Source organism: Arachis duranensis, chromosome 10, assembly GCF_000817695.3.
Source record: "Arachis duranensis cultivar V14167 chromosome 10, aradu.V14167.gnm2.J7QH, whole genome shotgun sequence".
Lineage (NCBI taxonomy): Eukaryota > Viridiplantae > Streptophyta > Magnoliopsida > Fabales > Fabaceae > Arachis > Arachis duranensis.
The window spans coordinates 93261417-93279977 of NC_029781.3; the positions used below are offsets into that span (position 1 = coordinate 93261417).

General features: G+C 36.5%; 1 protein-coding gene and 1 long non-coding RNA gene across 2 annotated transcripts; one reads left to right on the plus strand and one right to left on the minus strand.

Moving 5' to 3' along the window:
* Positions 1-8746: 8746 nt before the first annotated feature.
* Positions 8747-11561, plus strand: LOC107470889 (protein FAR1-RELATED SEQUENCE 6-like). The gene is made up of 6 exons (XM_016090299.1): positions 8747-8878; positions 9778-9879; positions 10261-10320; positions 10411-10463; positions 10503-11147; positions 11246-11561. Exons 1-6 carry the CDS (start codon positions 8747-8749, stop codon positions 11559-11561), a joined length of 1308 nt encoding a protein of 435 aa, XP_015945785.1.
* Positions 11562-16298: 4737 nt separating this feature from the next.
* On the minus strand, positions 16299-17571 carry LOC127742389 (uncharacterized). The gene is made up of 2 exons (XR_008003596.1): positions 17256-17571; positions 16299-16641 (listed from the first exon to the last, which is right to left on the minus strand). It is a non-coding gene; the product is annotated as an uncharacterized LOC127742389 (long non-coding RNA).
* Between the last annotated feature and the right edge of the window lie 990 nt (positions 17572-18561).

Here is an 18561-nt window from a genome sequence, read left to right on the forward strand (position 1 = left end):
GAATCAACAACATTGTGAAGAATGAATTGGTAGGCTAAAACACCCCTTTATAAGCACAAACAATTAGTGTGTGTTTGAATTGTGCCATTTTATCAAATTGAAATTTAAATAAAAGTGATTTTATAGAATTAATTTTGGGTAAACTAGATTTTACTAGAACATACATCTTTTTCAACTCCAAATTAATACTCCTTAAATGGTAATTGTACATTTAATTTTGCAACTCAAAGCCTTAGCAAAGATCGTAACATCCGTTCTTTCGTGCGTAAGAATCTCAATTTAGTTCCAAAATACTTTTGTGTTATATGTATATAATTTTTTAGTTTATGAATGAAAATAAGAAATTCTTAAAAAAGAATTATAGAAACAAAGGGATAAGATACAAGTCACAAAAAAGGGGATAGGATACTACAAAATTTAATGTTACAATAATAATAATAATAATAATAATTTAATTTCTATTCTTGATATTTTATAAAAATCTCAGTTCCAATTATTGCTTAATTCATTAATTTTATATAACAATTAAATTTATTATAATGCTAGCTAATCTTCTCTATATTAAATCAATTAATAATAAATAGCATTTATCAATAATAATTATATATTATAAATATTATTGTTTATACTTGCTAATTTAATTATTTGTTATTCTTATTCTCACTTATTTTTATACAATTTTTTTATAAATTTATTATTCTTGCTAATCTTCTCTATAATAATGATAATAAATAATTTATAATCATAAAAATATTATCATTTATCAACTAAGTAATATGTGTATCAACATCTCGTTATTATACTATTAGTATAATAGTACAATAACAATAAAAGAAAATCTGATCAACCTAAACTAATAATTTGCATATAAATAATAATTATAAAGTGAATATTATGTTAAGAAAAATAATAACCAAATAATATATATATATATATATATATAGTGTGTGTGTATATGTATATATTAATGTTAGAAAAAAAAGAAGATCATATCATTCTTTTTTAAATGAGAGAAGAATATTATTTTTATTATCAATCCTTAATTATTTATTTTAACTCAATAAATTTAATTTCTATTAATTAAAATTAAAAATTACTACTAATCCTCTTTATATTCAATCAATTAATAATAAATATCAACAACTATTAAATGTATTATAATTCTTGCTATAAACTCATTAGGTAATTGTTCTAAAACTTATCTGAAATTGATGAATTTGGGCCTGAACTTGAGGTCCAGACTCCTTTTGTTATGAGATGCTCTTCGTCTCCTCAGCAAGGTTATGTTGTCCAAACTCTTTGCAGAGGATGGTGGGAGTACCTGCAAGGGACTTCGATACTTAAGTTATTAAGAATTTTAGATAAATTTTTAGTAGATTAGAGTTCGAAGAACACCTGAGGGTGTCAGGGTATTTATAAGTGTAGATTTAAAGTCAATAACTACCTTTGGAATAGTTCCTCCTTTGATGGTAGATTTGATACTCATTTTGTTAGAGAGGTTGTTGAGATATTCTTTTTAGATGAATAGGAGAGATTGTAAGAGCTAGTTGAGATTCATCTTATTTGAATATGTCGGGCCAAGTTGGAGCCGCGTGGACCAACCTTTATGAGGTCGGATAGGTCCGAGAGTGTGATATGGACATTTGTGCTATATACTGAGCTTTTAATCATTTTGGATTTAACTCTCATAAAGGGCCAGTTTATGAACAGTAACTAACTAGGGTATCAGCCAACTTGAACAATTTTTTAAAATTATTAAAAAAATAATGTTTAAATTTTAAAAAAATAGAATTTTAAACTTGTAACTGCTTTTAAAAAAAATAATGTTTAAATTATCAGCCAACGGTTGTGGCATTTCGAACGGCTTTTGGTGGTCTCTCATTTCTTTCTCATACGTCAAACTTGTAATCACATAGATTTCCACTTCATTCTTCACTTCTAACTGCTCAAAATATCTTCTTGGATTCATGGTATGTTTTAGAAATCTCAAGGTAAATTCGATAATCCTCACTTGTAAGTTTCGGACAACAGTTCCTTATTTTAACTTCTGATTTCGATATATAACCCTCTTTTAGCATCTTTTTTATCCAACTGGCTTCAGTACTCTTAGTAGCTCTTTATTACCAGTATTGCACTCCTTAAGTTTTTGGCCCTACGTTCTCTATTTCAGCATTAGGCATATAGAATCTCTTCTTAGTTCCCTTTTGTTTACCAGACCTCAACATCCTCGGCAGATCTTTACTGTCTTCTTCGCTTCTTGCATTTCGTCCTTGCTATATTTTAAGATTGCAATAGATTTAGTTGGACTCCTTTAGTTATACCCTGATATCCAAGTATTTCCCCAGAAACTTCTTACTCAGGGCGTCCATTACCACTTCACGATGTTGTATTTACACTTATCCTAGGCCCCTCTGGTAATGTATCGCACTAATTCCGAGTTGTTAAATAAGTTCGGATATTCTGATTACTGGATTTAAGGTTAATCCTTCTCTTGGAGTTCGAAAGCTCTCTTCATATTCGGGTATCCATGTAATCAGTGTATTTCTAGTGCGTTAAACTAATCATAGGCTTTGAGGTCGGTAAGAATTTAAAGCTCCAAAACTCTCTTTCTGACGATGCACGGTTACATGCTTCATTTTCTGTGTCCAAAAGTCTTGCTCTTAAGGAATCAACATCTCAACAGTTGCAGCTATAATTTATACGTGATACTAATATAGGCTCGAGTTAATTTTTCAAAAGGACATTAAGCTCGAAAAATAAATGAGTAACACAAACGGTGTTCGTAATAAGTCAAAAAGAAAATCTTGTATATGGTTAATCAGGACTATATCGAAATGATGGGATGCTTAAGGAAAGGAACCTAGGTGCATCTCAAGAAAAAAGCCCAAATTAAAGACCTTTGGTAGGAAGAACGGAACGTACAGAGTCAAAGAAGTCTCAGCTGATTCTGAAGAATATGGTTTGCGAATAAGGGCAACTCTAATCATAGCGAGCATACAATATTCAAGGATTACGCATTTATACCAAGACAAGCTCAAACTCATCCTAGAAGAAACAAAATTCATGCGCACAAGGAGTAAAGTTAGAGAGGTAGTTAAGCCATTTGGGAAGAGCTCTGAATAGAATGTCAATGTAGGTTTCAAAAGAAGGATTAGATCGAGTTGCGAAGGTTTGTTAGTACACACTCTCTACATAAGGCTTCCTGCCGTTCTCTTCCTTCTTCTCTGGCATAACCGGCGCTTCCCACGAAGAAATAGTTGGTTAGATGGTTCTCTCTTCTAGCACTCCCTTCCACTCAAATCCTAAATTCTATCAATTATAACAATATCTTTGCTTGTGGTGTGATTGAAGTTAAACCGGCTTCTAGTACTAAGCCCATCGCAAACTCGCTTTCTCTCTGAAATGGAAGTTATGACACACCTTCAAGAATTGTCTTAGAAACTCTCTTATATAGGGATTTGGTTTCATCTTCACTTACCTCTTAACAATTAACAGCTAAAGATTGAATTCACTCTATTCCTGTTCCTCAAAGTTTCACCGTCACTGGATTCCGAATAATAACTCCACATAGCTCTCGACAGTTCCAATTCCTTAAGTATAATCCACCTTATTTCCACTGCGTCCTTCTGATTCTTATCTTTCAAGAACCTAGCCACTCCTCTAAATTAAGTAAATATTGTTCCATCTTAACAATTAATAGTCTTCGACTAATCATCGACTTGGACTTTACGATTATTAACGCTCATCATACATTACGAATAAATATCACATATTAATAATATGCAAGGAAGTTTGAAATTCAACTGCTAGTTCATGGTTACCTCAGGTCTAAGAATTGGATTCGGCTGCATCCCAGCCTTCCTTGTGTGGACAATTTCGAGATACATGTCCTGACCTCCCGCACTTGTAACATACGCTTAATCCGGCCCTGCATGGTCTATTTGGATGTACTTCTTGCACCTTGGGCACCTTATGTCATCCGGTTGAGAACTAGTTTGCCCTTCTGAATTCAGATCCAAACGGTTGTTGTTCCTTCGGTCATTGTTCCGGCATTGAGAGCGTGAAGTAACAGAATGACCCCTCTTGAAATTTTGGCTCCTAGGTGTAATCTTTGTGTTCTTTTCCTTTTTCTCTGTAAAATACTCCCGGCGATTATTCTTTGCTACCACAGTTCTTCTTGAGCTTTCTCCCGTTGCTTGACTTATGTTATTTAACTCTGGATAACCCGTTATCTCCACTTGTACCACTGCATTTGGGGTATTATTCCTGCCTTTACGTCATTTCCACCATCATTGCCAATTCTAGCTTGTGGTCCCGTCCTATCCATCGCTCGACTGGTCGCAGCAGCAACAGCACTAATGGCAGCAGCAGCATTCGTCATTGCGATCACAAAATTGGTCAAACTGTCCGCCGGTATAGATATCCCGTTACCTCTTTGTCCTCAACCTCGATTACGCCCACGATCGCGCCCACAAGACGCCGTTTGGTTCCTGTTCACACCAAACAAGTAATATCAAGGTGATCAGTCTCAATATCGCAAGTCTAGTGTTTCAAAGTTCCAAGTGCATACTCATGAACATTCATGCCACATATATCAGTTAGATATCCTAATCAGCATGTATAGACACTCAGAGTATGCCCAGAAGCATAATCAGTCCGTCCCTCAGGCTCTATAGGTATGAACTGCTCTGATACCATAATGTAACACCCTACCACACAAAGCTTTACACCTAGGATGTAAAACAGAGGTGGCGAGGCGCTACGACCTCTAAAAATAAAATACATATATATAATAATAGAAAGAATATAATAGACTATGATCCTTGAAAAATGGGTGAAACAAAATCGCAAAAATGAAAAGCGTAACGCTCCACGAAAAGAGTTACTTGCGTGCTAAGAAACCTTATAGGAACATGATAAAGATAAGCAAAAGAATAAAGAAAAGCCAAGGAAATAGCATAACTAGCCCATGATTCAGCCTGCGAAGCTAAGGCTGGCTGGATGATATATATATATATGTATATATATACATACATATATATATATATACATATACATATAAACATACATAAGTATTCCCAAAGTGCACCAAAATACTAAAGTAAACTCCTATCTCTCCCTCAACCTCTAAGAGGAACAACATACATAAGTTACTTGGAGAGTAAGCTAAATACATATACACATATATATACAATAGAAAACCAAAATACACCCAAGGACTACATTGCTTCCCAAGATCCAGACGCCTAGCGAGGAGCCTCTCGACCTGCATCTGAAAAACAACAACACAATATGGAATGAGAACCGGAGGTTATTAGCATGGTAAAAGTGCCACGCGTATAATAAATAAAGTCCTGAGAATGCCATAGGCAATCCTAGAACTCCGTATATTTAGTTATCCAACTTAAGTACTAAACAGAAGCCATAAATAGGGGTAGGTATTCTAAATCTACCTAACTTACTCAATTTCAATCCACACCTAACACCAAACCATTTCTCCATTTCCTCCATCCCTCCATCATCCATAATACAACAGGAACAAACAACCAAACAAGTTCAAGCACAAGTAATGAACAGATAATACAAGTAGCAAATATACAAGTAGCAAGTGATATATATCAATTAGGCATTCCCAATTAAGGCATAACAAATAAAGCACACATATGCATATGATGAATGCCTACCCTACTTGCCGTGAGCTCGCGTGTTGGTTATTTTGCTAGAACCCGACACATCTAGTAGCTAACCCAGACATTGGTCTCTAAGTTGCGCATCTCCAGGAGGCTCATAAACGAAGAAGAGTGCCTTTCCACATCGAAGGCGTGTGCCTTTCTACTTTATCCTGGAGGATATACGAAGGAGAGTGCCTTTCCACATCAAAGGAGTGTGCCTTTCCACCTTGCAACCAGAGAAGAACGTGGGGGGATACAATACGAAGGAGAGTGCCTTTCCACCTTTTCCACATCCATATCACGACAAGAGAGGGAACTTCCACCCTCAACTTACCATCCGAACACATGTTCAAATTAATTACGCAGGCAGGGTTACACCCAGAACTTGCCATTCCGACCATTTTGGCCACACAGTCATCTTAAATCTCATCATTTATCACATCATGTTCTTACATTCATTCCTTATAAATGATGGGATAAATGATGAGATTTAAGATGACTGTGTGGCCGAATTCCTTATAAACCTCCTTATTTTACCTCATACTTAACTCTCAAGTTCTCTTATTTTCCTAGCTTCTTTTATCCACTAAACCGAAAACCATACTTTGAGCCTTAAGGGAAGAAAATGGAGGTTTAGAAGCGGAAGATTGGTTTAAAAACAGTCAAAACCGATTTTTGCATCAGACAGCATCCACGTGTACAGGTAGACTACGCGCATGCGTGGAGCGTACATCAAGTCACGCATACACGTGAGTCATGCGTACGCATGAATATGCACACATGTGTACGCATACTTCTCGCGCATGCATCGCCAAAATTCCACGCCATGCGTACATGTGAGGCACGCGTACGCGTGGGTGGGCGTTATTTTAAAAATGGGCAGAATGCCCAGAAAGCTTGCAGCAAATCAATTTTGGCTATCCTGAACACAGATTTAAACACTAAACTTGCAACATCCATAACTTTCTCTACAAAATTCTATTTTTCACAAAGTTAATATCGATCAAAAGCTCTTAAAACCATCTTTTATTTGCAACAAATCACAACGTAATCCAAAGTGTGAGGAGAAAGTTATGAACCTTCAAATTTCACCCAAAATCACTTTTTATCAAAACTCTTCCCAACCCCATTTTCACCACATTCAAAAATTCTTACCTTTAAACCTACATATTGCTAACATAACCAATCTTAACTCATCAACAACCATTTCAAGCTACCATTAACCAATCCAATGAGTCATACCCACAACTTTACATTAACATATATCATATATACATATATATAAGCAACCCTTTACATAAACCATTCCATTAATGCATTCATCCTTCCTTCACACACATTATTCCATTAACACATTTATTAACTCTTTATACGTTACTCCATCAACTCATATAACGAATCTTTATTCACAAACACCAACCATAATCCATCATAAATAAAAACAAGAGTATACCATTAATAACTTCCACACCTCAAAATTTCAATACATATCCATCAACAAATCTATTCCAACAACATTACAAAACTAATCATTAAGTACAATAACCAATTCAACTTATCATATGGTTCTTCTAACCTAAGTTTTTACAACACCGTAAATATTAAACGTGTGAAACTTAAACTATACCTTGTCTGATTCCCCGCTCAACTCGGAACACTTTTAATTTCACTTTTCTTCAAGCCCTTAGGGCTCAAACACTACCAAGCTCAAATTTCCAGCCTCACAACACTTCCAAGCTTCTAAAATCACCAACAAGCTTCAACAAGCATCAACATTCACATACACACTACCTAAATCACAATTACCACATCCAAACATAACAAATCAATACCCAAATGCCTAAATTCAGAAATTACATTAGGGTTTGAGATCTCTTATCTTTACCCACTGATCCTTGAGCAATACCCACAAGAAATCAAGTCTAGTGGACCCCTAAAACATAAAAATCGTTAAGGAATTGAGTTTCTCAAATCTTAAACCCAAAATTCATGTACCAGCAGAAATGGAGCTAGTAAAACGCAATTTACATACTATTTTGTTTAGATAGAATTGAAGAGCTCGACAATTTCGACGTGTGGCCACAAACGGCTCGTCAATCGGAGCTCCGGATCAAAAGTTATCAAGGTTTGAAGATGAGGTTAGGGTTTGCTTCTTCTTCTCCCCCTCCCATGGATGCATTCAGCGTGTTTGATGATTAAGAGAGGAGAGAGGGGGTTCTTTTAAGTGTTTTATACTGAGTTGGGATAGGCTTTGGGTCCATTCTAGGTTTGGTTCAACCGGTTCGGTCTGTTTGTCCCAATCTTTGGCCAAATTTTTTGAAATTGGTATCAAAATTCTCATTTTGATGAGCTCTATCCTATTTTGATATTAGTTTTACATTTTTAATCTTCCTATTTAAAATTTAATTTATTGACTAATTATTTACCGATTTTAGCGGGGTTTATACTCCTTGATAAGCAACTACATTGTCAGCATCATCAAACACTTTAATAACAAGTTGTGCTTTGGCCAATCAAAATTGCACATGATAGCAATAGACAACTTGTAAACAAAAACAAACAAAAAAGAAAGCACACATTTAACACAAGTAATTCTTTACAAGATAAGAGAAAGTATGAGGAACCAATATCATTAGTGTATAATGTGTACAACGGGATTAAAATGAAATTAAAATCAAATTATAGCCAAATCATTAATTCTAAATATTTGCTAATTTGAATTTTGAAAAAAATTAGGATTCAGTTATTTGAAAACAACAACCACGACCATCTCTTTTTGAACGGTGAGAACCAACTAAAAACGCATACCTTTTCTCTGACGGTGGTAACTCATTTTCACATTGTCTCGTGTTTTATCACTGAAAGTCGTTCCGTCTGACGCCGACGTCCGCACCAGTGAACACTCAACAGCGCATTCCGATCACGTGGCTCGTTCTAGCGGCATTGCATCAAGTCCACCTGGAACGACTCCATTGTAGCTGGCGTGTGCCTCCCTCTGGCCATTGACGGTGCAAGATAAAGGAGTCACGATTGTCTTTCCTTTGATACCTCCATCACCGCGTGGAAGTTCGTAAATGACGTGCAATATTGTTCAATCATTGTGTCATGTTCCATCCTCCGTTGCTAATCACAATTCATCGAATCCACATGAAAACGCTCCCGACCATTTCGTCACCGACGGTGAGCAATCTAATAAGATGAGCATGGTTCGTTGAATCATTGATAATGAGTGGCTATTTTCATAAGATTTAGATGTTCATCGTCAGTGCAAGTGGAGTGTTTTATTTTATGTTAACTGCTTACTTGGATGGAACATGAATATTATTCATTCAACCATACTTGTGCTGGTTTTAAATTCATGGTGCGCAATTATATATGGAGGATATGCATGTGTTAATCAGTCATGGAATATAGATTTTACCTAGGATGAAACTAGTTCTTTTATGGAGTATCCTATATGGATGTATGAATTCAAATATCCAAAGTTAAACATGCATGTATAAGCAATATAATTGGTACACTGGACAACTGGCTACTTAATAAGTAATCACCCATGATTTTGTGCATGATGCCCATAGACCCGCTTGAACCTTATTAGTGTAGTATATTGTTAAATAATATAAAATAGAACTAACTGTATTGTTATTATTAAGAGTATTTCTGAAAATATAAATTAAATAGAATAGAATGCTTCCTGCATGTTTAGATTAGGCATATACGTATGAGTATACATGATAGATGGTGTATGAATTAAAAAGGCAACTCTAGTGACCTTGGACTCAAAAACTGAGGAATGAAATAAGTGCATGATGGTTGTATGTGTTGCATGTTGATATTTGTGGTATATAGTGTCATGTAGTACAGAGAATAGTAGTAGTTAAAATTCTTATATAATAGGTAAAATAAAATAAGTAATTCAATTATTATCAATAGGTGATATTGATGCATTTTTTTTCAAGTTAAAATGGGTAGGATGATGTAGTTGATTTATATTTGTGTCTCTTTCTCTGTGGTGTTTAGTAAGGATTTATGTACATCTCATTTACTAATGATTTGTCTAATTAGTTTTCATGATTCGATTTGTGTGTTTATTTTGTGATTATAGGCCAAGCCACGGTTGGATGTTACTGAGGTTGGAAGTGAAGAGATGGATCTTGGTTACGGGATTTGGACTCTAGTTTTATCCTGTATTGTCATGTTTGGGACAGTAACCATCCTTTAATGTACATTGAATTCTCCAGAAAGTCAAAATAATCCATACTTCTAAAATTAAAGCAACTAGTTTAAATTGAATTATGATTAAAGGATAAAAGAAAACTTGTTTATAATTTATTGAATTAAGCAATAGGTGGCGTGACTTCATGAGCATGTGTACATGTATTGTACCTCGTGGATTCTTAAATAGGACTTAGATAATGTGTTTCATTGCTGAACAAGAATAAAAAAAGGAAACATGCTCGAGGAAAAAAATTATATTTGTCTCATTCTTTTGTGGTGTTTAGTGAGGGTCTATGTACATGACATTTACTAAGGGTTTCTCCAATTAGGTTTTCTGATTTGGATTTGTGCATTTATTTTGTGATTGTAGGCTATGCCACTATTGGATGTTGCTGAGGTTGGAAGTGAAGAGATGGATCTTGGTCACAAGGTTTGGACATTAGTTTTATTTTGTATAGTCGTGAACCACATGGTTGATTTGACTAGTAATGGTTTTGATTTTTTTTAATTTAAAACGTAGGTACCGGATCGCGGTTGCCTTCAGGAAGACGAAATACCAAGTGTTGGAATGCAGTTTGCGCAATTGCAAATGGCTCATTAATTTTATGTCAGCTACGCAAAGAAAGTAGGGTTTGCAAATAAGATACAGACGACAACATGTGATAGGATCACAAAGCAACCCATTAACCAAGCTATCCACTGTAATAGGGATGGGTTTCGCGGGTCTCGTGTCAAAGCGTCAACGCGGAAGAACACAATTTTAGCTGCTAGGTGCAAGGCAAGGATATATGTGAAGTTTGTTAAGGAGAAGCAAGAGTGGGTTTTCTTGAAGGTTGAGTTGAGGCACTTGCACCCATATTCAGCGAGAAAGGCAATGCACTACCATGAGTATAAGAAGCTGACCATGCATGCAAAGTGCGTGATCGGAGATAATGATGAGGCTGGGATTCGACTAAACAAGACTTTCCTAGCTTTGGCAAATGAGGCTGGGGGCCCGTCTAACCTAGGATTCTTAGAAAAGAATTTAAGAAACTATATTACAGCAAGGCTCCGAACCAGCAACGTGAATGCAGATGTTAGGGAGATGATGAACTACTTCATGAGAATGAAGAACATCAATCCAAACTTCTTCTACGCGGTAAATTTGGACGAGGAGTGTAAATTTCAGAGTGCAGTGTGGGTGGATGCAAGGTGTAGGGCGTTGTACCAATATTACGGAGACGTTGTGTCAGTTGATAGCACATACATTACAAACAGGTATAAATTAGTTATGTTGGTGGTTTTTAGTTTTATTCTTTTTTTTTGTTGTTTGGTCGTGAGTGGGATTTGTTATTTGTGGTTGTTTTTGCGTGTAGGCATAGATTACCGTTTGCGTCGTTCGTCGGTGTCAACCACCATGATAAGTGGACCCTCCTTAGTTGTGCTCTTCTTAGAAATGAGAAAATCCCAAGTTATGAGTGGGTTTTCAGCCAATGGGTGAAGTGCATGGGAACTGTTCCACAACGGATCATCACCGATCAATGCAGATCCATTTTTTGTGCGATCAGAAATGTGTTACCTGATACATGCCACCGGTGGTGGATCTGGGACATTACAAAGAAGTTACCGCACAAGCTTGGAGGTTACCTCCGGTACAGAGAGTTGTATGATGATCTCAATGATATTGTGTGAAACTCTCGGACTGAGGAGTCATTTGAGGATAACTGGTCTGAATTTATAGACGAGTACAACTTACATAACAACACATGGCTGTCAGGTCTATTAGTGTACAATTACTTTTTGCTCTTCAATTAACAGTTATTTGGTAGCTGGCTTTATTTGTTTTAATAAGAATATTTTTTTTCTATAGACCTCTATGATGACTGACGCATGTGGATCCTAATATACTTCAAGGGTAAATTTTAGGCTGCCATGAGGAGCACGCAAACGAGTGAGAGCATGCACTCATTCTACGGTGAATTCTTACATAGTCGGACTAGCTTGGTCCACCTTCATGCATACCAATGGCCCCACTTCAGCAACTACAGAGACTCTGCAATCAGCCTTCTTCACAAACTCAGTTTGAACATCCCTAAACATGCTGGTAGTGTACTCCTGCTAAAATTGTCTCTCCATAGGTGAGCTCGTTGCACAAAGGATAACCTCCCTCGAGTCTACTGCATCATCCTCCAATTCCCTTGCTCCTTAATTCCAAGCATATTGTCATATTCGTGAACGAATTAGACCAAGCTAGTCCGACTGTGTAAGAATCTACCGTAGAATGAGTGCATGCTCTCACTCCTTTGCGTGCTCCTCATGGCAGCCCAAAATTTACCCTTGAAGTATATTGGGACCCACATGTGTCGATCATCATAGAGGTCTACAGAAAAAAAAATATTCTTATTAAAACAGATAAAGCCAGCTACCAAATAACTGTCAATTGAAGAGCAAAAAGTAATTGTACACTAATAGACCTGACAGCCATGTGTTGTTATGTAAGTTGTACTCGTCTATAAATTCAGACCAGTTATCCTCAGATGACTCCTCAGTCTGAGAGTTCCACACAATATCATTGAGGTCATCATACAATTTTTTGTACCGGTGGTAACCTCCAAGCTTGTGCGGTAACTTCTTTGTAATGTGCTAGATGCACCATCGGTGGTGTGTATTGGGTAACACATTTCTGATCGCACAGAAAATGGATCTGCATTGATCGGTGATGATCCGTTGTAGAGCAGTTCCCATGCACTTCACCCATTGGCTGAAAATCCACTCATAACTTGGGATTTTCTCATTTCCAAGAAGAGCACAACCAAGGAGGGTCAACTTACCATGGTGGTTGACGCGCAAACGGTAATCCATGCCTACACGCAAAAACAACCACCAATAACAAATCCCACTCACGACCAAACAACAACAAAAAAGAATAAAAATAAAAACCACCAACATAACTACTTCATACCTATTTGTACTGTATGTGCTATCAACTGACACAACGTCTCCGTAATATTCATACGACGCCTACACCTTGCATCCACCCATACTGCACTCCGAAATTTACACTCCTTATCCAAATTCACTGCGTAGAAGAAGTTTGGATTGATATCTTTCATTCTCATGAAGTAGTTCATCATCTCCCTAACATCCGCATTCATGTTGCTGGTTTGGAGCCTTGCTATAATATAGTTTCTTAAATCATTTTCTGAGAATCCCAGGTTAGACGGGCCCGAGCCTCATTTGCCAAAGCTAGGAAAGTCTTGTTTGGTCGAATCCCAGCCTCATCATTATCCTCAATCACGCACTTCGCATGAATGGTCAACTTCCTATACTCATGGTAGTGCACCGCCTTTCTCTCTGAACATGGGTGTGAGTGCCTCAACTCAACCTTCAAGAAAATCCACTCTTGCTTCTTCTTATCAAACTTCACATATATCCTTGCCATGCACCCAACTGCTGAAATCGTGTTCTTCCACGTTGACGCTTTGACACGAGACCCGCGGAACCCATCCCTATTACAGTGGATAGCTTGGTTAATGGGTTGCTTTGTGATCCTATCACATGTTGTCGTCCGTATCTTAGTTGCAAACCCTACTTTCTTTACGTAGCTCACATAGAATTCATGAGCCATTTGTAATTGTGCAAACTGCATTCCAACACTTGGTATTTCGTCTTCCCGAAGCAACCATGATCCGGTATATATGTTTCAAATTTAAAAAAAATCAAAGCCATTACTGGTCAAATCAACCATGCGGTTCACGACTATACAAAATCAAAATAGAGTCCAAACCTCATGACCACGATCCATCTCTTCACTTCCAACCTTAACAACATCCAACAGTGGCATGGCCTACAATCGAAAAATTAACGCACAAATCCAAATCAGGAAACCTAATTGGAGAAACCCTTAGTAAATGTCATATACATAGACCCTCACTAAACACCACAAAAGAGCAAGACAAATATAATTTTTTTCCTCGAGCGTGTTTTCTTTTTTTATTCTTGTTCAGCAATGAAACGCATTATCTAAGTCCTATTTAAGATTCCATGAGGTACAGTACATGTACACATGCTCATGAAGTCACGCCACCTATTGCTTAATTCAGTAAATTATAAACAAGTTTTCTTTTATCCTTTGATCATAATTCAATTTAAACTAGTTGCTTTAATTTTAGAAGTATGAATTATTTTGACTTTATGGAGAATTCAATGTACACGAGAAGATGGTTACTGTCCCAAACATGACAATACAGGATAAAACTAGAGTCCAAATCTTGTAACCGAGATCTATCTCTTCACTTCTAACCTCAGTAACATCCAAAAGTGGCATGGCCTATAATCACAAAATAAACATGAAAACTAATTAGACAAATCATTAGTAAATGAGATGTACATAAATCCTCATTAAACACCATAGAAAAAGAGACACAAATATAAACCAACCACATCATCCTACCCATTTTAACTTGAAAAAAAATGCATCAATATCACCTATTGATAGTAATTGAATTATGTATTTTATTTTACCTATTATATAAGAATTTTAATTACTACTATTCTCTATGCTACATTACACTGTATACCACAAATATCAACATACAACACATACAACTAGCATGCACTTATTTTATTCCTCAGTTTTAGAGTCCAAGGTCACTAAAGTTGCCTTTTTAATTCATACACCATCTATCATGTATACTCATACATATATGCCTAATCTAAACATGCAGGAAGCATTCTATTCTATTTAATTTACATTTTCAGAAATACTCTTAATAATAACAATAAAGTTAGTTCTATTTTATATTATTTAACAATATACTACACTAATAAGGTTCAAGAGGGTCTATAGGCATCATGCACAAAATCATGGGTGATTACTTATTAAGTAGACAGTTGTCTAGTGTACCAATTATGTTGCTTATACATGTTGATTTAACTTTGGATATTTAAATTCATACATCCATAGAGGATACTCCACAAAAGAACTAGTTTCATCCTAGGTAGGGGTGGCAATGGGTAGGGTAGGGTAGGGTTTGGAACCAACCCTAATCCTACCCGCGGGTTGAGATTTTTATATAAACTCAACCTTACCCTACTCGCGGGTTGAGAATATCCCAACCCTAACCCTATCTGCTCTTAACCCGCGGGTACCCGACCCTACCCACGGGTTACAAAAAAGATGCAACATTATTATATAACTTGATGATAATTTAAAATAGAATTGACTTTTATGTTAAAAAATATATTAAATTATCAATTAATGATCTTCTTTTAATGGCTAAAGATCTTTTATATTTAGTGAGAGGTCTTTGGTTCAATATCCACTTGAAACATATTTTTATATAAGTATATAACATATACATATATAGGGTGTGGGTTGATCGGGTAGGGTTGAGGCTCAACCCCACCCTACTCGACCCGCACGAGAACCCTACCTAATGCAGATCGGGTTGGCAACCTTACCTGACCGAGTGAGGTTGGGTTGGATACCCGCGGGTAGGGTACATGTTACCACCCCTAATCCTAGGTAAAATCTATATTCCATGACCAATTAACACATGCATATCCTCCATACATAATTGCGCACCATGAATTTAAAACCAGCACAAGTATGGTTGAATGAAGAATATTCATGTTCCATCCAAGTAAGCAGTTAACATAAAATAAAACACTCCACTTGCACTGACGATGAACATCTAAATCTTATGAAAATAACCATCCATTATCAATGATTCAACGAACCATACTCACCTTATTAGATTGCTCACCGTTGGCAACGAAATGGTCGGGAGCGTTTTCATGTGGTTTCGATGAATTGTGATCAACAACGGAGGATGGAACATGACACGGCGATTGAACGACATTGCATACCATTTACAAATTTCCATGCAGTGATGGACGTATTAAAGGAAAGACACTTGTGACCAAGGTTCTGAAAATCGAACCGGTCATCGAACCGCTTTAACTACTAGTTCACTGGTTCGTAGGTTCAACCGGTTCGACCGTGGTTGAACCGAAAATATCATTTTATAATACAATAATAAACAAAATATAAATAAATACATTAAAACATAATTATATTCTAATATAAACTTAAAAATATCATCCAACATTCAACTGATCAAGTTTGTCATTCAATCTTATTAGTCATTTGGGATTTTCATGAGATCAGCTTGACTTATTCCGTTGGATAACTTTTAGTAAGGTATAAATCCAAGTCAATATATGGAAATGCAAACCAAAAATTGAATGTTTAGAAAACATTTCATTGATCAAATCTGAAATGCGGTGAGATCAAATAACAGCCAGCAAGCATCACAAAGCAAAACAATCGTATTCATCTTGTAACGACACAACACAACCCTACCTAATCAATTAATCAATCAATGCTTTAAAAATTAATCATGCTTTAAGCAATCAATAACAAAGTTTAGAACCAACAATTAATCAATGTTTCAACAATTATTATTACAAAAAAAAGATTCATACCTAGGGTTGAAGAATCACAAGAACTTGAGGTTAAATCTAAACAACTTGAAAATATGCAAAGGCAAAAGGATGAAAAGGATCATGCATTATCAAAGCAAATTCAGGTTCATAGGATTGAAATTAAGAAGCTGATGGTAGAAAAGCATGCATTTCTAAAGCAAAGCCAACAGAGCAAATGACCGAGGTGGTATTGCAAGGGAACCAAGATGTGGATAAGATACTTGGTACCCTGATGACAGAAGTGGAAATCTTGAAGAACCATCACAATGAACTGACAAATATCCTGCATGCTGAGAAAGAAAATATGTGCAAAACAATATCTCAACTAGAAGGAGAGCTTAAGAAGAAAGAAGCAGAATTAAGCATTATGCAAAAGAAGCAGACGAATAACAAAAGACAACCATCAGCAAAGCAACCCAATAATCTCAAGTGCAAGAATGACAACAACTATTTAACGAACTAACAAGTCCAAAATCACAGGTTCACAAGAACCCACAGCAAATCACTCCAACCCAATAATCTTATAAGTCAAAATTATTCGATAATAATTCAACCTAGTAACAAGTTACAACAACAAAATTCACAACTTAACTAACAATAATTATTCATAATTATTCAACAATCATTCACCAAAGTTCCCAGTTCAATTTACAGTTCACATAAAAATAAAAAAGCTAAATCATAGACATAGCTCACAGTTCACGGTTCACAATTCACAAAACTTCACAGTAACAACAAATTATTCAATTATAGTTAAAAAAATTACCTAGAAGCTAGAAGCCTTGAACAAAATTGTTCAGTAAATCAATAAATCAGTTCACACTTCAGTGACTTCATAGTTCACAGAGCTTCACAGAATCAAACAATGGTTCAATCATAGTTAATAAAAAAATTTACCTAGAAGCTAGAAGAAGCCTTCAACAGAGCATGCAAGAGGGAGACAGAAACACCGAGTGACCAAGACAAGGAAGCGTGGCTGCGCGATGGACTTCGAACGGGCTTCAAACGTTGCAGAGGAACAGAGCTAGTGCTGGCGGTAGGGTGGCTGCGCGACGGAGGAAGGTTGCGATGGCTGTGCGATGGGAGGGAAAGTGAGCGACCAGACGGTGGCTGCTCGAAGGAACGACGACGGTGAAATGAGGCGGTGGCTGGACGCAGGTGAGGGACGGCCAGGAGCTCGATTGAGAGGAGCCCTGCCTTGGACTGAGTGTGAGAGAGGCAGAGCGTTTTGGAATCTGGATGGAGTTAGGGCATCTGGCACGAATGAGAGGATGGAGTTAGGGAAAGCTAAGTGCTGAAACGACGACGTTTGGCTCTCCGCTCAAAAAACCGGCCGGGTCACGGTTCGGTTCGACCGACTGGTTCCCGGCCGGTTCACCAATTCATCTCTGGTTTTTAAAATTCTCGGTTTTTCTATTTGCCCGAACCGTATTTCTTTACGGTTCACGGTTCGACCAGCCGGTCTGAATCGATTTTCAGAACCTTGCTTGTGACTCCTTTATCTTGCACCGTCAATGGCTAGAGGAAGGCACACGCCGGCTGCGACGAAGTCATTCCTGGTGGACTTGATGCGGTGCCGCCAGAACGAGCCACACGATCAGAATGCGCTGCTGGGCGTCCACCGGTGCGGACGTCGGCCTCAGACGAAACGACTTCCGGTGATAAAACACGAGACAAGGAGAAAATGAGTTACCATCGTCGGAGAGAGGGTCTGCATTTTTGGTTAGTTCTCACCGTTCAGAGAAAGATGGTCGTGGTTTTTGTTTTCAAATAAGTGAATCCTAATTTTTTTTCAAAATTCAAATTAGCAAATCTTTAGAATTAATGATTTGACTATAATTTAATTTTAATTTCATTTTAACCCCGTTGTATATATTGTACACTAATAATATTAATTCCTTATACTTTCTCTTTATATCTACTTAATCTACTAAAATTGGGTTTTCCCCCAACTAATAAAGGTAAGGTGTCGATCCCTCGTGATTCTATTTTCCCTCCAAAATGAATGTATTTTTTTCTATTCTAAATTATTTTATAAAAGATATCTTTATTATAATTATATTATAATTAATATTTAATGAATAATACATAATTATACTAATTTAGGAACCTATCTTCATTATAATTATATCAAATCAATATTTAATACATTATTAAATTACTTATCAATTATCAATTAAAAATACTTTTAATAATAATAATA

Bases quoted from the DNA above. Each gene is read 5' to 3' on its own strand.
- LOC107470889 (XM_016090299.1), top strand. From the start codon at position 8,747: ATGACGTGCAATATTGTTCAATCATTGTGTCATGTTCCATCCTCCGTT. The intron at 9,880-10,260 runs GTAACCATCCTT...TTGTGATTGTAG, and splicing joins GTATTGTCATGTTTGGGACA to GCTATGCCACTATTGGATGT. The intron at 10,464-10,502 runs GTTTGCGCAATT...ATTTTATGTCAG, and splicing joins ATACCAAGTGTTGGAATGCA to CTACGCAAAGAAAGTAGGGT.